The sequence below is a fragment of the Phoenix dactylifera genome, chromosome 18 (assembly GCF_051530095.1).
Source record: "Phoenix dactylifera cultivar Ajwa chromosome 18, Ajwa_hap1_PhDact_Kaust_v1.1, whole genome shotgun sequence".
NCBI classification, from domain to species: Eukaryota; Viridiplantae; Streptophyta; class Magnoliopsida; order Arecales; family Arecaceae; genus Phoenix; species Phoenix dactylifera.
Genome location: NC_143207.1, coordinates 9746482 through 9768375, shown reverse-complemented (window position 1 = coordinate 9768375; position 21894 = coordinate 9746482). Strand labels below are relative to the sequence as shown.

The following is a 21894-nucleotide window of genomic DNA, read 5'->3' as shown; positions in this document are numbered from 1 at the left end:
TCTTGACATTTGTCCTCTCAATATATAGGGATTTGAGTTTGAGTTTTGGTGCAATAATAAGATTGCTTCATTATAACCTAGATTCTATGGGTTCGAAAATCACGTAACAACCTGCATCATCCATAATAAATTTTTTTTATTAACGTGATTCCGTATCAATCTATATTATTTTTCTTTATTAACATGATCTTGTTAGAGTGATTTTAGGAATCACATAACAACTTGTATCTGTCAGTAATATTTTCCATTATTAGTGTGATCCTTTATTAGCTTATATTATTTTTCTTGCATAGAGTATGTACACAAGTATATATAACCCCTGAGATATACCGAATATGAAGGAACAGAGATATAGAATTACTTTTTTTTCCTTTTTTCTCTTGTTTTTCTCTTCTTCTACAAATATTTTAACAATAACCTAGATGTTATGGGTTCGAAATATAGAAACAACCTATCCATACACGAGGATAAGACTGAGTGCATCTCTGTCTAGACCCCATATTGATTGAAGCCTCATGCATTAGGCACTTCTCTCTCTCTCTCTCTCTCTCTCTTCTTTGTATATGTAGGGATTGTAGTGACTTCATGCGACTTTTAAAGAAATAGGATCCTCCAAATAGACTTAGATTGATTGAAAGGCCTTTGAGCAAAGGATACAAAGTTACAGGCAAAAAAATAAGCTTAGTTTTGAGTTATTATTTCTACAAGTACTTGCCAGGCCATGGAACTCCTAATAGACATGCTTGTCTAGCTTGGCAAGCTACAATAGCTTGCCAATCAAACTGCAGCTTCACTAATAAACTTCATAATTTTGAGATAGGCATATCTATTTAATATCTTGCGTATTGGATGCCATCTTCTTGCATTAGACTCAAATTTTTTGGCAGTATTATGAATCATTGAGTTCTCATGTTCAGATCAAGCATGCAATGTGGTCCACATGGTGCTGTGGTTTTTGCTTTAAAGAACACAAGATTAATGTGATAGCAACGTTTGCTGTAGAAGTTATGCTGTTACCTGGATATCATACAAAGTTTTTATACGATATTGTATAATACTTAGCACTTGCAACATATTGGAATCCAATTCGTGGTGGAGTGAAGCTCTTGGTGACGCATCTCCACCCTTAGAGTTTCCAAGGTGTGTTGGTAACAGATTTCTAATATTAATTACTCTACAATTTTATTATTCTAAAATTTTATTTGAAACATTAGTATATATTGAATATATACATATAATATACTCAGATAATTTTGCAATATTTTCATTTATCTAAAAATACATCATATTTAATTTATATTTTGATATTTTTTAAAATCTCATGGTTTTAGAAATAATCTATTTTGGACATTATTAAGTGGATTTTGCATAAAGAAGTCACTTACTTACACATTTAGGAGTTCTTCAGAATTTCACTCTAGGTCTAAGTACGAGAAGGGCAACAGTTCAAACAAATATATATTGAAAATTTAGGATATATATATTTAATATGTAGTAAATGTGTCTCAAACACTCATGAAATTGTGTATCGCCCATCTTGCACTCACATCCATGTCAAAATTGCCTGATAATATCTAAATATCTACTATTTTATCAAAAGAATTAATTTGATATTTTTCTCTCTAAATATTTTTATTTATGCATCAACATGTACTATATGTGCAAATGTTACCGATACATGAGTGCTGACTATTTTAAATATATTTATTCATTTGAATTATGTGCATAATGATCTAATAAAGTCCAATCTTGATCTTTTTGGTAAAAAAGTATGACTCGTGTAAACCTTTATACTGTTAACTATTTTATACAATAGATATTTCTCGCTCTTTTATTGATGTAGGTTGATTTTGAATCACATAATTATGTGTAGTTTGCGTATTCAATTATCTTCTCTTGTTAAATTGTGTTTGAGGTACATTATTTGTCACTTTCCTAACCCAAGGAATCTTGGACATGAGATTAATAAACTTAATAAAAACATAATAGAATACTATATCATTACGTATAGAGATATTGAATGCCTGTTAAACATCATTGCCTCTGGTAGAAATAGTGATATATACTTATATTTGAAGTGCTCATCTGGAAAATTCCATCTGCATTCATTTCGTCAAGAAGATGGAATAGAAGAGTTAATGAATTGCTAGGAACAACTTATATTTTTTAAAGTTATAACCCTAGTTTATAGGTGAGTTGAAAGTACAATAAATCTTGGATTATAGAACTCTGCAGTGAAGTACAATAAATAAAATAAACCCCCTAGACATATGATCTTGTTAAGGTCCATTAGTTTGATTGGCTTACATAGAAATTTAAGCCTCATGAAAGAATAATAACATAAGAGAGAGGAGAGAAAATTAAAGCAAGGAAAAAAGAACATGATAAATCCAATGCCAACACCTTTATAATTGGATTCATGTTGGCCAACTGAAACCTAATCTGGTTATTTTTTTTCGTAAGTAACCTAATCTAATTATAAATATCCAAAGCCACAACTATTTATTTGGCATGAGTTTGAATAAGTTTGGGGTTAGAAACTGCACCACTGCTAATGAGTGGAGCATGAGGACACTGTGTCACCATGCAGATGTATCCGAAGCAAGAGAAAGCCCACGGGGCCCAAAGGCCCATTCCAGCCCATGCATTATCAAGATTTAAAGATTTTTGGTGATAAAATTTATATTTATAGCCTTTTTTGGTAAGAGAATCAAATCAAGATGAGTGTTAAGAATTTCTCATTCATTTTTTTTAAAAAAAAGTGAAAGACTTCTATTTTTATTTTAGTATGAACTCTGATTAGCAAAATTCTATTTGGGAAAGATTCAGATAATCGGCAAGACATGGGTGCTGAAGACTAAAGAGAGAGTCAAGTTGTTTACTAAAAGAGTAATGTCGTCTTACCCCCATTCAGACTTGTCACTTGGAAGGTAATATGGGCTGAATTGATGTTAAATATGTGTGAAGACTCGCGCGGGCGTATGTTTAGTCCCATATCGATTATTTGCCGAGAAGATCTTGAATACTTATACAGAACTAAAAAACTCAAAAATATACCTCCCGGCTAGTTTTTTTGGATGAGATTCTTGGTTGTTACAAATTGTATTAGAGTGAACTCGGCCCATAACCTATATAGACTATAGGATACTGCAGCATGGGTTCATTGAGGCTAACCACGGGCCGATCATGGTGCTTGTTGATTAGATTTGAATGGAGGGGGCTTGAACGAAAAGAGTATGTGAGGACCCGTGTGGGCATGTATTTAGTCCCATATCAGTTATTTACTGATGAGATCTTGGGTACTTATATAGGACTAAAAAACTTAAAAATATATCTTCAACTAGTCATTTTGGGTGGGATTCTGAATTGGGTTGTTACAATATGATCAACACAAAAGCCCATCAGCCTGTTGCCTTGGGCGGCCCAACTGCTCAATTAGTGCAGCTTAAAACCCCTTCAGGACAGCCATGTTAAAGTTGCCGTGGAAAAATAAAAAGAATAAAAAAAAAGTTATCATTTTAGTATTTTACAATTCAGGATTAAGATTTGATCATATTTTTAAGATGCCATACTAAGCTTCCCTTTGTCATTTCTGTTATTTCAAGTTATTTATAAGATACTCTTGGCAGAAAATATCGAAGAATATTATTTTATTTTTATATTTTCAAATTTTGATTATCTTATATTTATGCTTTAATTTATTTATGATGTCATTAAAGATAATTGATCCGTGGTTAAATAGCTGACTTGTGAGTCATATATCAAAATTCATTTGCTATTTGGCTGGGTTCCAAAATATTGAATTCAACCTCTAAACTAATTACAAGAGAAAAAACTTCAACACGTCTGTTTTCTCTTCCTATAGGATTTGGGTAGACCCACTTCAAAACTATTCTGGTTTATTTATAAACATAGGTCTACCTTTGCCTATAATTCTATAATTTTATTGGTTGTATTGGCATAACCCATCAATTTAATATAATTTTTAGTCAGAGTATCTAAATAGGCCCAAAGCCTCTTAGTAAGATAAAAGAGCCCAAGAAAAGGCATGGCCAGTTAGAGGTGGCAAAATATGACCCGACCCGCCAATCCGACCTAAACAGGTTTGGGTTTGGCCTAAACAGGTTCGGATCGTAAACAGGTTGATCCGTTTAATCTGTTTATTAATTGGGCCAGATACATATTTTAGATATCCGACCCGTTTAACCTGTATAACCTGTTTAACTATTGGGCTGATAGATAAGGGCCAGAAGACAAGGCCTAGGGCTGGCCCAACTCTCCGCCATATGCCCACATAGGCCATATGCCCGCATCGCACTCCACGTCTCCACCTCAAGCCCTCGGCCCGATTTCCCTCACGAGGGCACAACGAGGACATTATATCCCTCTCCCCTCTCCCCTCTCCTCTCCAACTCTCCTCCGGATTCTTCGTCAGGCGCCGCCCGAGCTCTTTTCCCTCAGTACGACTTCGAGCACTGGCTCATCGTCATCGAGCCCCCCGATCCCAATCTCACCCGGGACGAGATCATCGACGGCTACATCAAGAGATTCAAGAACCTCGCAGCCTCGCTCAGGTCCTTAGAAGGTCAGGGACCGCACGTCGAGGGAGTGGAGAGAGGAAGAGATGGAAAAGAAGGCCATGGCTCCGGCGGCGGTGGCGGCCGATCTTGCTCTCGAATCACTTCCTTGCTGAACTCTCTTTCCATCTCCGCTGTCATCGATCTCAGCCTCACCCTCTCCGCTGAGATCCAAGGATCGCCGCCCCGACCTCGTCGCCGCTAACTTTAGAGGCGCCCTCTCAATCAGTATGCCTCACTCCCTCTATCCTCCCCCCATCCCATAAACTCCACCACTAAACCCTCCTCTGGTGCCACCACCACCACTCTATCCCCCTCAAGCCCTAAACCCTGAGCTAGGCTTGATCTATCGAAGCAGGCACCTCTCTCTCTCCGTCGAACCCTCCAACCTCTACATCTCTCTCTTGCCGAAAGAAACCCCAAGGTCCCCAACCCCCCACCTCTCTCTCTCTCTCCATCGAACCCCCCACCTCTCTCTCTCACTAGAAGCAACCCCACGGTCCCCACCCTTCCATCTCTCTCTCTCTCTGTCGAACCCCCCACCTCTCTCTTTCTCTCGCCAGAAGCAACCCCACGATTCCCACCCTCCCATCTCTCTCTTTCTCCATTTGGTTAAACAGGTCAGAAAAGCAAACTCGACCTATTTAATCGACCTGTTTATTAAATAGGTTAAACGGGTCGAGTCGGGTTATCAGTTGAATAAAAAGTCGGGTTCAGGTTTATACTTTTCTAACCTGTTTAACATCAGACCCGACCCGTTTATGTCCGATCCGACTCGATTGCCACCCCTATGACCAGTGGAGCCAAGGAATAGCGCTTTTTTTTTTTTTTTGCCTAAACCGGATGGTTCATATGAAGCCACTTAGTTTACGGTTTGATTTGTCTTTTTAAATATATGGTAGCTCAAATATCTTGAATCACGAGGGGGTGGGCCTTTTGGGTCCCAACATCATAGCTTGTTGGTTAAGTTTTACGAGGAACAGAGTCGCGCAGACAAAAGCCCATCTTCCACCAGATAAGGAGAGGCTACCGAAGAAACACAACCACTCGGATACTTTAAAGACAACATAAACGCGTAGCCACTCTCCCTCCCTCTGCCTTGGTCTACCCCAGAACAAGGAGACACCAATCATGTCCCATGCCGGCCACGTCTTCGAGCACGGGAATTACACCGCGAAGCTCATCAGCCTCGAGCCCGAGCCCGTAAGGAGCTCTCTTACCTCCCCTTCGCCTCCTCCGAAGCCTCTCCTCATTGCCAGTCCCTGCGAAGGAGGGATCTATCCTGTACTGGTGTTCCTCCATGGATATCTTCTCTATAATTCCTTCTACTCCCAGCTCTTTCAGCATGTCGCTTCCCATGGATTCATCGTTGTCGCTCCTCAGGTCAGTTCTCTCTTATCCATCTTATAAATCAGTTCATAACTTTTGTCTAGTTTCCTATATAGAATAAGTTTAGTTCAGAAAGATTTTGTAACGTAGGATATGTAGTAATCTCTAAGATTGTGTGGGGATTTTTAGTGTTATAATGGTTAGATATAGGTTTGCTTTTTGTTGGTGTAAAATAAAAAGTTTCTACTGTAGTTCATTAATTATATTAAGAGTAGATATTATTTGGTTTTGTTAATTTTAGAATTCAATGCCCTCAAAAGAGGTCAAGATGGCTGAAGTTGATGAGGCAGTTGCTGATTTAGTCACCAACCAAATGGCATAGCATAAGGAATTAATTCATCAAGGGTGTAGTGAAGAGAACTAAAAGAAAAATGTAATGCTATAAATGTTTTGTTGAATTTGCTTCTGCCATTTGTGGTCCTCAAGCCCCTTTCATAGGCTTCAGACTCACAAGGAATCTGAATTTACTTGTATTAGTGATTTTTTTAAGAAAAATTTGATTCCTAAGGACTCAAAAGAATCTATTAGTCAGGTATGACAAAGTAGTTAAGAAATCCTACTTAAACAGGATCCTTCACTGGCTATCTAAGATTAGGAAGTTCTCATTGTGCTATTCGACCCCTTAAACCACTTCTTAAGTAGTACTGAACTTATAGGAATATGTAGGTGAAAACCACCTACATGTAATGTGAATCACAGCTTCCCCACTTATTGTCTAGGCCCTGGATGAATTGAATGTGTGAATCACTTCTAGAGGAAGATGTTCCACTGATGTTGCATGTGCATGCAGGTCTAGTTTTTCCTCCTTAAATACCTTATTGATAAGAATTTTTGGCAGTATAGTATAATAAACCATAGTTCGCCATTCGGGTCCGAACCGCACAGTACGGAACGTACAGTACCGTACCGGTTCGGTACTAGTACTGGTACAGATGGCGTACCGACATTCGGTATGCTGAAAAACTTTGTACACTACCGTACCGACACTATGCTAGTGTTGCACCAGTATGGGGTCCGATACTGAGACGACGAACATTATTAAATAACCACTTTGGAAAGCAGATGGAGAGTTATGCATGACTCTTGAAGTTGTCATGCGTTGTTCGGATGGTTTAAGCCAGTTTTCTCACATTGCAAAGTTGTTCACTTTCTGTTCTACATCAGAACCTATAATTTGTCCTAGATTCTTTACACAAATTAGACTTTTATAGCTTATGATAATAGCTCGACGACTTGCATTAGATTTCTAGGAGTGCTTAAGGGTTATTGACTCCAATATGGGTCCTTGAGTACAACAAGAAGTCCAAACTTTAACATGGTTATGATTCCAACATTTCCAAACTGACATGGTATTCAAGCTTATATTCAAATGTGACTCTGTTTTCCACTTCAACAGTTATTCTTTTGCTGTAGCAGAAACTATTACCTTTTGGAGACCGGAGATCAGAAATCACTTCCAATCTTCCATGAGGAGGTATCCAGTGTAGAGATTGCTAAGATTGGCCAGGGACAGTGACTTCCCCATCAAAGTTGAAATAATAAATAATAAAATCAGAGCTCCATTATTTAAAGATTAGAAGTTTGTGTTAATGAACCAAAGTCCATTATCAATCTAATAATAGTTACAATTATATTAGCCATGAAAAGAGTGTTTGTGCTTCCACAGCTTCTAATTTAAATATCCCTTCTTTATTACTTGATATTTTTAGCTGCAAAAGAATTCTCACCCGAGGAAAGGCTAATATTAGTGAGTTTGTAGTTATCCTTCAGTGATCTTTATGAAAACAGAGTCCATGATTTTAGGTTTAAGTTGGAAGAATAGAAAGAGTTGTCTAGTTATTTGAGTATGCTTTAAATAAATAGTGAGTATACAGGGAGGTAGAATTTGTTGGAAAATTCTCAGATATTAAGAGATGTCGTATTGGTGGGGAATGCATTGTTTGAAGCTTTTCTCTCCGGTTTTGTATGATAGGAACTGCATAATTTAATAGATGCAGTTCATTAATTACATTGAGCAAAACAAGAATTTGACCAATCAGGCCAACATGAGACAAAAGAGGGTCATCAAAATGTACTTAGGGCATTTATAAATCTCTTATCATTTCATAAAAGGATAATTTGATAACTTGATATTAGTCACAAAAGGAGCATTTATGCTTCCACGCTTCTACTCTTAGAGAAAAGATCCTTTTTTTATGAATTGATATTTTTAGCTGCAAAATAGATCTCACTCAATTCAGGTCCAATATGCGGGTGTCCTTCGGTGATCTTAATGAAAACAGTCTATTTTGATTTGTCAAAAGTTAGTTGCTTGTGGGTTTGTAATCATTGATAAATAGGAGGTAGAAAAGAGTTGCATAGTTTTTTAACCATGTTTTAAATAGGGCATATACTGGGAGGTAGAATTTGTTCAAAGGTTCTCAGATATTAGAAGATGCCATTTAGTTTAGGTTCAGGCTACCTTGTTTCAAGCATATCTTTGGTTTAGCAGGATAGTAATTGCGTAATTTATTTTATTGAGTTCATTATCAAACAAGACTTTTGTCCAATCATGCCAACAAGAGGAAAATAGGGATCACAAAAACGAACTTAGGGCATATACAAATCTCTTGTCAGTTGTTATATACCCTAAATGGTGCAGTGAGGAGAGATTTGCCTATCATCCACTATTCAATAGAATCATTGAAGAAGAACAGTCATGCAAGGTACATATACATCATGCTGGATGAGTTATCTCCAGGTCCATTTACGACTCAGGCCTGAAACCTAACCTGATCCTTATCAGATTCTTAGTCAGCCTGATGTGGCCTTGATGGATTAACCACCCTGTTGTGCGTCGGTCTTCCTCGAGATGGCACAAGTCATAAGAAGAATGACACAAATGATAATCTGGCACATGAAGGACTTTCCCTTGAGAAAAGACATACAGAATTTTGATTAGCGAGATAATGAGTTTTCATATTCTTGTAAGTCTTTTTATATATAATTACCACAAAAAAGGCACCATCAGGCCTTGTTCCATTTTAAATAAAAATATCTCATGTTTATCTTTAATCAGGGTGAGGTTATCCAAATTATTTTTTCACATCTTGTATTCATGTCATTCAAGTCTTGATCTTCCCTATCTCAAGTTGTATAATTCAGACAAACTTTAACCCTTCCCCTTGACATAATATCTGCTGATCTAATCATTAAAAGAAAGAGAAACAAAGAGAGAGAGACAGACGAAAATTCAAGGAAGAGGAACTAGAAAAGCCAAATATGTGGCAATGTGCAATATCCATAAGCTATGACTCAAGGTAAGTATAAACGTACAAAGAACATGGTCACCACCATGTGAAAATACCACAAGAAGGATATAACTAATGCATAAATACACTCTAACAGGAGAGAGTCTAATTAAATGATTGTAGATACTGAAAACATTTTAGATGACATATTCTAAATATATCCTAAGCATTTAAGCTAACATGACAATGATAGCTAATACTTATATTGATTGTGTTTATCAGTAGCAAATCAATGTCAGCCTCTGTCGTCTTTATTTTCTTTTCTTTGCATTATAGCTGAGAATTTTGTGGCATCGATAGATGCAGTGATAGAGTATGCGTGCTTGTCTAGCATCCTTTGCAATCAATCATAAGCTGCCTTTTGTGGCTAACTTCAGGATAGAGGAAAAAATATACAATGACATTCAGCTCTGTTTCTTCATTTAATAGCAGCTTCTGAAAATCAGCAAAACTGCTAAGAAGGAATCAGCCAGGGATTTTCTGGATGAGAATGGCTGTGAGTTTAATGCTTCAAATATAACATAGCTATAAAGTGAAAAGGAGCAAATAGTAGTGGATGAATAGGCGGAACATGGTGCCAACTTGAGAGTGAGCCAGCTCCTCCTCATAGCACTAATTTAAAGAAAAGGTTAAGAATATTATGCTAGCTTTTGCTTGTTGTAAAAGTTAGGCAGAAAAATAAACAGAGTAGTAGACCATATGTAGAGTCCTGATTGGCATTTAGTGATTTACCATCAGTTGTATGATATCAGACAAAGAAATATTAAATAAAAGTTTTGACATGTTAAAGAACCTAATGTTATTCAATAATTTCTATTAACATGGTATCTTTCTCTAGGTATAATGTTCATGACTTTTTATAGTATTGTTTATTAAGTTTACATTTCTCATGATTACTTTTGGACTCTTCTTTTGTTTTGTTTTGGCAATAACAGTGGGAGCACCACATAGCAGAATTACCTAGGTCAAATAGTTGGGACTTTCACAATCCAGATCCTATAAGGAATTGTTGCCTTCTAATCAACCACTAGTATTTCCTAAAAAAAAATCAGCTGCAAGTCTTCAAAGAAAGAATCATAACATTCTATTAGCTTCATGTGATCAGAGAGGAGGGAATTCTGAATCTTTTTTTCCCCTTTTCAAATTAAATTCATAGCTTAGTAATCTTTACAGTATGATTTGTCTTAGCCTTTTCAACAACTTTACCATAAAGCCAGTTATCTTACAGAGTTTGTTGATAATTTTTTCTTCAACCCATCCAAATTGAAGTCAACACTTAGTCTCGGATTGGTTTGATCGGAAACCTAAGAACTTGCTTGTTAATGCACATAGAACAAGAACTCCAAATCAAAAAAGGATGCATTAAAATACACACACTTCATTTGAAAATAATAAAAATAGTACAAAACTAAATTACAAACTAGCCAGATCAATTAAAACCTTTGGGAATAGTGAAGAAGATTCCTCATAAGACTAGCATGCCAAATCAAAATAAAGTACAGAATTGAATTCTTTGAATGATAGGAAAACTTTGTATTGGTCATGGTACTAAATGGCAAGAAATCATTGTGCCATCAACTGAAAGCTAGATTCTCATTTGCATTTGTCACGCCCCGAGACCGAGGCGCGGCAGACGCCGCACGCCCGCACGGCGGGCCGCACAGGCGTGCAAGGCATCGGATCATATCAAAGCAAATACAGATGTTCAAAACTGACATAATTATTTAAATTTATTCAAAAGCAGTTTTACAAAATTTCAAACTAACATTTGCTAACATAATTCAAATGTCCAAACTAATCTAACTGAAATGCCAACAACTAATGGAATCATCGAAAAATCTAACGCACTCCTCAATCCCGTGCGATCAAGCCTCTAGATCTGAAAAACAGAGAAAATAAAATAATAAGCTACACTAGCCCAGTAAGCAACAAAATACCCCAACGTGGGGTCAGAGCATATCAGGTCAAAATATAGGATAATGACTGGAATAAATCATAAATAACATCGTTTTACTATTTTCAAAACTTATTATTATTTTTCCAAAAACTCTGATACCAGAATCTCAACATAATAAGCTACGGCCACGTAACCCAGTGGCATGGGTTGCACAAGGTGCCAAACACCACTATTATTAAGCACCGGTGGTACGGTGTCCAAACACCACTATTATTAAGCACCGGTGGTACGGTGTCCAAATACCACTATTCTAATCACCGGTGGTACGGTGTCCAAATACCACTATTCTAATCACCGGTGGTACAGTGTCGAAACCGGTTCCTCACAGATACAAGTCGACAGGGCCAACGTATAATCCCCATTGGCAGGGCCAGAACAGAACAGAACAGATCATAACCATGCTGAGAATGCATATATATAAAAAAATATATTTCATAAATTGCCCAGTCATAGTTTACGGATTTCAGAGCATAATTTTCAAATGAAATTTAACATGTCAGACCCATTTTACTAAATACAAAACATTTTTCAAAATTTAAAGCACTAATAATTATTTTACCAAATAATTTAGAAAAATGCACATTGAAGCATTAAGTTACTTACATCTTCTCGCTTAACCCTTACTTCAGATAGGCGGATCAGGTTCACCTGTTTAAATTTAATTAATTCTTTGTTAATTACAGAGCTAAGCAGAACTAAAAAATAATACTATTGTACATGGCCCAACATGGCCCAAAGTTGGCCCATAATGGGCATGGCCCGATAGGGCCCATATCGGACACGGCCCAATGGGCCCGCATAGACTCGGCCCAATAGGGCCCCCAAGGTTGGCTTCTAATTGGTTCATTTATGCAATAAAATTTATTGGAGGGACTAATACTTAATTACAGGGTACTGTTCTATAATAAAACTTAAGTAAAGGGATCAAACAATTATAGTTGGGGACCTTTATGTAATAAATCTTTCCTATAGGGATCAAATACAAATTATAGATCCTTTTTGTGAAATAATATACTGCCAAGGGCTTAACTGCAAAATTCTATTTATTGGCCAAATGGGTTCGGGTTTCGGGTTTTGGATTTTGGGTTTTGGGTTCGAGTTCGGATTCCGGGCTCGGATCTGAACTGGGTTTCGAGTTTTCTTTTTTTTTCTTTTTTTCTTTTTTTTTTGTTTCGAGTTTCGGGTTCTGGGTTTTGGGTTTCGGTTTCGGGTTCGGGTTCGGATTCCGGGCTCGGATCTGAACTGGGTTTCGAGTTTTCTTTTTTTTTTTTTGTTTCGAGTTTCGGGTTTGAACCGGGCCCAAGTTGGGCCCGCAGTGAACAGGACCCGTGATAGGGCCCTTCTTCTTCCCCAAGCCCCCACGGACAGGGGAAGAAGAAGAAGAGGAAGAAAGGACCGGGGGGGGGGGGGGGGCAGGGTGGCCGGACGGTGGCCTGGCCGGCAGCTTGCGAGAGACGCGGCCGTCGGTAGGGCGGTCGTGGCCGGCAGCAGGGTGCCGCGGCGGCTCGGCCGTGAAGGGAGGGTCCGAGGATGACCTCGGTTTGGGGCCCAAACAGAAAAAAAATCATGAAATAAAGGGCCAAAAGAGGCTTACCGGTGCTCGACGGAGGCGGCAGGAGGGAGGTCTCGGCTGCGGCTGCTCGATCCGGCGGCTAGCAGCGGCGACGGCGGTGGGGTTTCCAACGGCCAAACTAGATCAAAAAAAAAACAGGGGAATAAGAAAATCAAAGGAGCTTGGCTCCCGGGGTGGCTGAACTCGATTGAAGTGGCGCACACGGTCACCGGAGAAGAAGGAGAAGCAGGGAAGAGAGGGGGGAGGAGAGAAAGTGCTCGGTGGAGGATCCACGGGAGGAGGAAAGGGGGTTTTATAACCCCATTTCAACAGCTCTCCGCCGCGAAAATCGCGGCGGTGGGGCGAAATCAACGGCCGCTCGTGCGGCCGTGGGGTGGCCGCGGAATGACCGCGGGGCTGCCGCGTAACGCCCGTGGCGCCCCGCCCTCGCTGCACCCGAAGAAGCCGGAGGGGATCGCATCTGCGATCCCCTGCTCTGGCCCCTTCCAAAAAGGAAGACGGGGCTGAAGTCGGCTGGGGCTGCCGACTTCAGCCCGTATCTCACATTCTCTCCCTCTTAAAAAAATTTCGTCCTCGAAATTTAAGAGATCTAGGCCTTTCAGATGCTCAGCCCATTGAGTAATATAAATCCAAGATCTCATTCTCCTCGATCAAAATCAGTGTGATAGATAGCTTTGGATCAACTATCAAAAATTTCAAGATTAACACTAGATAAGTGACTGAGTAAAATCTCATATTGAAATTATCATCTTGATGCATGTTCGCTCGAGGTTGGATCAGGATCGATTCACAACAGGATTGATTAAAATTAGTTGTGTTTGGGATAGAACTTGAAATGGAATAGATCTCATACACTTATCATGGTAGTGTGCTGATCCCTCAAAGGATAATGACCAACCTTGGAGTCAAATCATTAAATGGCTAGAAATGTAATTCACAAAATGAACATGTACTGATGATCATTAGATAGCAACGGTCTATCTCAAAAATGATTTGCATCAAATCACAAGAGCAGGTCTGAGAAGGTAAAGTATTGATACCATGATTCAATATGCCACAAAGCTTTTAACTTAAACTTATAAATCATAAGATGGGAGCAGATAATGCATGGTTTATTCAGATACTTAACAAATTAGACCATATTTGGTCAACAATCAACTAACCTGAGTCATGATACGCTCAAATTATTATTTTCTTAGCATACCCAAACATAGCAAAGTTTATACAGAAGATAACATAATCATATCATGATTGACCTGAGAATCAATAGTGTTCACCTTTCCTTATTAACAAAATCTTTCATTATTGAACAACAGTCTTTTATCATAACATGTTACCAAAACACAGTCAATATTTTTGACCAGTTTAAATTTACTCAGTCCATCAAATTTCCGCTGCGCAACTCAGATCAATATTCTCCAAACTTTCTTAATGATCCCAAATTATCAGCATTTTTTTTTTCTTTTTAATATCCAAGCAAAATTTTATCCTTGCTTCCCAAGTACACTAGGTCATGATTAACCCTTGAGATAGTTGTCGTACTTATACCATCATATGATCGAGTAATCATATTCTAGATCCAAATTTGAACTAAGCCAATTCTATTTTTCCTTGGCAATTCCATTATACAAGTTGATATTTATTCTAAGCTTTGATAATTAAAAGATTCTAGATTAACTTACTCAGGAGCTTACTCAATCATCCTGAATCTTTTCTTTTAGGCTAAACTCATTTGGCCTCTCATGAAATCCCACTTGCATTTCTCATATGGTGATACAAAATCCACAATCAACTTATGGCCTTGATTTATAAATTTTTAACTCACAAGAATCTAATAATATGGTTCAAAGATTTACAAGAAATTCCACCAAGATATAAGCTCTATGATTTTACATTGAGATCAACTCCTTAAATAAGTAAAATATTTTTATTTGCAGTACTGCAAACATTTTGGGATCTTGTAAATCTACTAGACTTAGAGAATCTACTAATAACACAATGATATCCATATCGATCAAAATCAAAAGTATTATACTTTCCAATAATCTTTTTTTATATTATTTTTAACAAGGAAAAGCATCAAGAACTTTTCCAAATCAAACAAGTCCTATTTTCGACCAACCCAAAAACATTATAATCCACCAATATTCTCAAGATTTACTAATTGACTTTCCATCAAAATATCAATCTTAATTGTTTCAAGTCTCAAGTAGAGCCAAATAAGAACTCTTAAGTCTCATCCCCAAGTATATTTTCCTTCTATATACCAGCTCCATGCATGATCCACATACAGATTTCAATGAATATTTTCTAGTCCAAGCTTTAAACATCTTTTTATATATGAATCTTAAATTGCTACCAAAATAATTAACTTCAACTAGAAGCAATATACACAGTGCCTGATATCAAGTTAAACTTCCCAAATAATTACATTGCACGATAATATCTCATGATTAATATTCCTTCACTTAATTTAGTCAAAATCTAATTAATCATTGAAATACAAATTGCTCTACCAAGAAAACTCTCAGAATAACTTATTTACACTTTGGTTACAGCCATAATTAGGTTGCATTTTAATTTTAGCATTTCAAAATTCTGATAAAATAATATAAATTTGTCAATAACAAAAGCAAATAAATATCTTCGTCTAATGGCCTAATGTCCACCCATCTCTCAAACTTTCCGACGAATCCTAAAGATCCTAAAACTTAAGCTCCATCAGAATTATTTCAAACACAATCCCTAGGAATCTGAAACCTGAGCTCTGATACCACCAAATCTGTCACGCCCCGAGCCCGAGACGCGGCAGACGCCGCACGCCCGTACGGCGGGCCGCACAGGCGTGCAAGGCATCGGATCATATCAAAGCAAATACAGATGTTCAAAACTGACATAATTATTTAAATTTATTCAAAAGCAGTCTTACAAAATTTCAAAATAACATTTGCTAACATAATTCAAATGTCCAAACTAATCTAACTGAAATGCCAACAACTAATGGAATCATCGGAAAATCTAACGCACTCCTCAATCCCGTGCGATCAAGCCTCTGGATCTGAAAAACAGAGAAAATAAAATAATAAGCTACACTAGCCCAGTAAGCAACAAAATACCCCAACGTGGGGTCAGAGCATATCAGGTCAAAATATAGGATAATGACTGGAATAAATCATAAATAACATCGTTTTACTATTTTCAAAACTTATTATTATTTTTCCAAAAACTCTGATACCAGAATCTCAACATAATAGGCTACGGCCACGTAACCCAGTGGCATGGGTTGCACAAGGTGCCAAACACCACTATTATTAAGCACCGGTGGTACGGTGTCCAAACACCACTATTATTAAGCACCGGTGGTACGGTGTCCAAATACCACTATTCTAATCACCGGTGGTACGGTGTCCAAATACCACTATTCTGATCACCGGTGGTACAGTGTCGAAACCGGTTCCTCACAGATACAAGTCGACAGGGCCAACGTATAATCCCCATTGGCAGGGCCAGAATAGAACAGAACAGATCATAACCATGCTGAGAATGCATATATATAAAAAAATATATTTCATAAATTGCCCAGTCATAGTTTACGGATTTCAGAGCATAATTTTCAAATGAAATTTAACATGTCAGACCCATTTTACTAAATACAAAACATATTTCAAAATTTAAAGCACTAATAATTATTTTACCAAATAATTTAGAAAAATGCACATTGAAGCATTAAGTTACTTACATCTTCTCGCTTAACCCTTACTTCAGATAGGCGGATCAGGTTCACCTGTTTAAATTTAATTAATTCTTTGTTAATTACAGAGCTAAGCAGAACTAAAAAATAATACTATTGTACATGGCCCAACATGGCCCAAAGTTGGCCCATAATGGGCATGGCTCGATAGGGCCCATATCGGACACGGCCCAATGGGCCCGCATAGACTCGGCCCAATAGGGCCCCCAAGGTTGGCTTCTAATTGGTTCATTTATGCAATAAAATTTATTGGAGGGACTAATACTTAATTACAGGGTACTGTTCTATAATAAAACTTAAGTAAAGGGATCAAACAATTATAGTTGGGGACCTTTATGTAATAAATCTTTCCTATAGGGATCAAATACAAATTACAGATCCTTTTTGTGAAATAATATACTACCAAGGGCTTAACTGCAAAATTCTATTTATTGGCCAAATGGGTTCGGGTTTCGGGTTCTGGATTTTGGGTTTCGGGTTTGAGTTCGGATTTCGGGCTCGGATCTGAACTGGGTTTCGAGTTTTCTTTTTTTTTTCTTTTTTTCTTTTTTTTTTGTTTCGAGTTTCGGGTTCTGTGTTTTGGGTTTCGGTTTCGGGTTCGGGTTCGGATTCCGGGCTCGGATCTGAACTGGGTTTCGAGTTTTCTTTTTTTTTTTTTGTTTCGAGTTTCGGGTTTGAACCGGGCCCAACTTGGGCCCGCAGTGAACAGGACCCGTGATAGGGCCCTTCTTCTTCCCCAAGCCCCCAGGGACAGGGGAAGAAGAAGAAGAGGAAGAAAGGACCCGGGGGGGGGGGGGGGGCAGGGTGGCCGGACGGTGGCCTGGTCGGCAGCTTGCGAGAGACGCGGCCGTCGGTAGGGCGGTCGTGGCCGGCAGCAGGGTGCCGCGGCAGCTCGGCCGTGAAGGGAGGGTTCGAGGATGACCTCGGTTTGGGGCGCAAACAGAAAAAAAATCATGAAATAAAGGGCTAAAAGAGGCCTACCGGTGCTCGACGGAGGCGGCAGGAGGGAGGTCTCGGCTGCGGCTGCTCGATCCGGCGGCTAGCAGCGGCGACGGCGGTGGGTTTTCCAACGGCCAAACTAGATCAAAAAAAAAAAACAGGGGAATAAGAAAATCAAAGGAGCTTGGCTCCCGGGGTGGCTGAACTCGATTGAAGTGGCGCACACGGTCACCGGAGAAGAAGGAGAAGCAGGGAAGAGAGGGGGGAGGAGAGAAAGTGCTCGGTGGAGGATCCACGGGAGGAGGAAAGGGGGTTTTATAACCCCATTTCAACAGCTCTCCGCCACGAAAATCGCGGCGGTGGGGCGAAATCAACGGCCGCTCGTGCGGCCGTGGGGTGGCCGCGGAATGACCGCGGGGCTGCCGCGTAACGCCCGCGGCGCCCCGCCCTCGCTGCACCCGAAGAAGCCGGAGGGGATCGCATCTGCGATCCCCTGCTCTGGCCCCTTCCAAAAAGGAAGACGGGGCTGAAGTCGGCTGGCATTAAGACTTGTTTTTCGCATCATCTTCTTGAGACAAGTTACATGCACTTTCTTGCAAAGTGCAATATAATTATACTTTGTCTACCTCACTTTACTCTTTCGACTTTGACCAATAACATATTTTTTTGCTAACATACCATCCTATCTGGCAAAATTGCACATGATATATCTTCTCTAACAACACATTATTAAGCTTCATCTCTCACAATCCCTCATTTGAGATGAAAGATAGCACAAATTAATGTTTGTGGGTTGTCTCAAAATTTATTTTATATGAGCTATTCGCTATATAATTGCATGAAATCGACTAAACAGACAGGGCTTTGAGTAGCTAGTAATTAAATATCCATAGATCAGTAAATAAAAAATGACAACTATCTAATAAATACTGTGAATCTCGCTGCACAAAATTGGTCAAACCTGAAAATTCTATAACATGAAGGGAAGATTTTGAAACCAGGCATGCAACTGCTTGCAAATAAACAAGAGAGCATTAAATTTTGATTCATATTCTATGGTAGTACTAAGAAAATTCTACAACTTGGTGAAACAAACCACTGAGTAAGGCCTATATTATATGTATACTTGACATACAGAAGAAAAACTCTTGGATTTTCTATAATACTTTCACTAAACCATTGTTTTTCTAAAATTTTGATTTAGCTTGCTCTAATCTACTTGAATATTGCAAAGTAGCAGTTGTTTTGATGTTGCCTTTAGTTGATGAAATTTGTTAATATGCTTGCATTTTCTTTATTTTTTTCCTTGGCCAAAATATGTTTGCATTGCCAAAGGGTACCATTTCAAAATTTTTGCACTTACCATTTCTTCATGCAATGTAGTTGTATCGGGTGGCGGGACCAGATTCTGAAGATGAGATCCAAACTGTTGCAATTATAGTAGATTGGTTAACTACTGGATTGCATCATTTGCTTCCTGTGCAAGTTCAACCAAATCTATGCAAACTAGGGCTCGCCGGGCATAGTCGTGGTGGCAAAGTAGCATTTGCTCTTGCACTAGGTCATGCAAAGACTGCATTAAATTTTTCAGCATTGATGGGCATAGACCCTGTTGATGGAATGGACAAAGGAAAGCAAACTCATCCTCCCATCCTAACTTATGCCCCTCACTCTTTTAATCTTAATATGGCAGTTTTGGTGATAGGATCAGGTCTAGGTGAGTTGAAGAGGAATCTTGTCTTCCCTCCTTGTGCCCCAAAAGGAGTGAGCCACCAGGAATTCTTCGATGAATGCCGTCCTCCTGCCTATCATTTTGTTGCGAAGGATTATGGTCATTTGGACATGTTAGATGACGAAACCAAGGGACTTAGGGGAAAGGCTACATACTGTTTGTGTACAAGTGGAAGAGCAAGGAAACCTATGAGAATGTTTGTAGGTGGGGTCATGGTTGCATTCATGAAAGCTTACTTGGAAGGTGAAACTCAAATTTTGGTGGCTCTCAAGGATAATCCAGAGATTCCACCTGTTGATCTTTTGACTATTACTTATCTTGATGACATTTTTGTCAATAATTTAAAGTAGGTACTATTTATTAAACTTTTGTCTTGTAGACAATATATCATCAAATGTTACGTAAACTAATAGCAGAGGGAAGGTTCTAGCATGTGAAGCTTCTTAACATTATTGTGACAATAGGTTCTTTATTTGTTGCAATAAATGCTTTCGTAAATGATTAGATATAGACATCACAGGGAAAGTTCATTGGTTTGTTTATGTTTAAATAATTCTAATAATATGTTAAAGCTATTTGCCTAAAGAAGTAGTCACGATAATAAGTATTGAAACATTTGCATGGAATGGAATGAGTTTACGTTACCCTAGTTAACAATCAAATTTATCATATATTTAAATATATTTAAAGAGACTTGAATACTTGTATGAACCTTGATTTTGTATTTAAAGATAACTACCACAAAGCACCAATCACGCGACGGAATTCAGTGTTGTCAACCTTAGAGGAACCATTATTAAGATGTAGTTTAATTGTGGTGGACAACAGAGTAGAGACCATCTTGGTGGTCTAGAATTTCGTAACATTGTTGCCCCAATTAGTGCACGAAAAACTTCGCTTACTTTCGAGGAACTTCATGATCTCCTTCTCGGTCATGAAGCTTACCTCAAAGACCGGAAAACTCCTCCTCCAACCTTCTCAGTCATGGCAACAACTCTAATCCAACAATCGCAAAGGATCTGAAAAGAGAAATGGCAATCGCAAAACTGACTGCAAGCCTTTGGTGACCTGTCAATTTTGTGATCAGTAAGAGCACACTGCCAAATAATGCCCCAGGTTATGTTCCTCCGATGTCGTCGTAAATTGTGCCACATCACTTGTTCGAGAGAAGAAGTGGCTGATGGATTCTACTGCCACCCATAACACAACATGAGACTTTTCCAACCTCAATATTCACTCTGAGTACAACAAACAAGATGAAATCATCATTGGTGATGGTACAGGTCTGCCTGTGACTCATGTTGGTTCTATGAGTCTTTCCTCTCCCACTCGATATTTTTTGCTTGATGATATACTTTGTGTACCTTCGATCAAAAGGAACCTTATTTCCATCCATAGCTTCACGAAATCCAATAATGTTTCTATTGAGTTTTACCCCTTTCATTTTCTTGTGAAGGATCTAATCATGGGGGCGCCTCTTCTTTGAGGTAAATGCGTCGATGGTGTCTACCCTCTTCCTGCTTTACATAATAATAGGCAAGGATATGCAATATTGCTCGCTGAAAACTGAGTCTCTTTCGAAGGATGGCACAACTGCCTTGGTCACCCATCTTCCAAGATTGTCACTCATCTTCTCCACACCAAGTCTCTGCCCATGTTTTCCTACAAGCAGTCTAGCTCTTGCATTTTGTGTCATGTTAATAAATCTCATAAACTTTCCTTTTCCACAACCTCTCTATTTGGTACCTCTCTACTCGAATTTTTGTACGTTGATGTATGGGGACCAGCTCCCATCATGGACACTAATGGATACAAGTACTATATTCTTTTCATAGATCATTTTACAAAATACTTTTGGTTGTTTCCACTCTATCACAAATCTGATGTAGAACCCATTTTCATTCACCTTGTCACTATTCTTGAAAGACAATTTGAGTTGAAAGTCAAAAATTTATACTCGGATAATGGTGGAGAATTTATCAAACTGAAACTATTTCTTGCAAAGCATGGAATAGGACACTTCACCACCGCTCCTGCTACACCACAGCAAAACGGTACAGTCGAGAGACGTCATCGACATATCATGGAAACTGGCCTTAACCTTCTTCATCAAGCTCACATGCCTACCTCTCATTGAGTTTATGCCCCAAAACAGTTGTGTACTTAATCAATAGGATAACTACGCCTGTACTTCAGTATATGAGTACCTTTGAAAAATTGTTTCACAAGCCTCATAACTATCTCAAACTGAGAATGTTTGGTTGCTTGTGTTTCAAATGGCTCAAACCCTAGAACTCTCATAAACTACAACCAAAGTCCAGCCCCTGTGTCTTTGTTGGTTATCCTACATCTCAAAGTGCTTACCTATGTCTCGACTTAGAAACAAATCGTCTCTATGTCTTGCGGCATGTTACCTTCGATGAAGCTGTCTATCCCTTTGCCCCCGGTCATCGGCCTTCTCCTCCTCCAACGATGGTCGAGACCTAGGCTTTCATGGTGATATTGCACATGTGCTGCCTGTGATTCAAAGATCATATTGAGTAGACCCTGAAACAATTAAAGTTGTGCCTCTATGATCTCCTTCTTCAGGTATGTCTTCTACTCCAGCCTCTACCTCTGATCCCTCTTTCCCACTACCTGAGTCACCTGCTGCACCTATGCCCTCTACCTCTGACCCAACGTCGTC

General features: G+C 38.8%; 1 protein-coding gene across 1 annotated transcript; it reads left to right on the top strand.

Moving 5' to 3' along the window:
• Positions 1 to 5572: 5572 nt before the first annotated feature.
• Positions 5573 to 19720, top strand: CLH2 (chlorophyllase 2). The gene is made up of 2 exons (XM_008777426.6): positions 5573 to 5960; positions 18860 to 19720. The coding sequence occupies exons 1-2, from the start codon at positions 5709 to 5711 to the stop codon at positions 19556 to 19558; spliced, it is 951 nt and encodes a 316-aa protein (XP_008775648.4). The 5' UTR covers positions 5573 to 5708; the 3' UTR covers positions 19559 to 19720.
• The last annotated feature ends 2174 nt before the right edge of the window (positions 19721 to 21894 follow it).

Coding starts and splice junctions, on each gene's coding strand:
- CLH2 (XM_008777426.6), top strand. CDS start 5,709: ATGTCCCATGCCGGCCACGTCTTCGAGCACGGGAATTACACCGCGAAG. Junction 5,961..18,859: donor TCATCGTTGTCGCTCCTCAG/GTCAGTTCTCTC, acceptor CATGCAATGTAG/TTGTATCGGGTGGCGGGACC.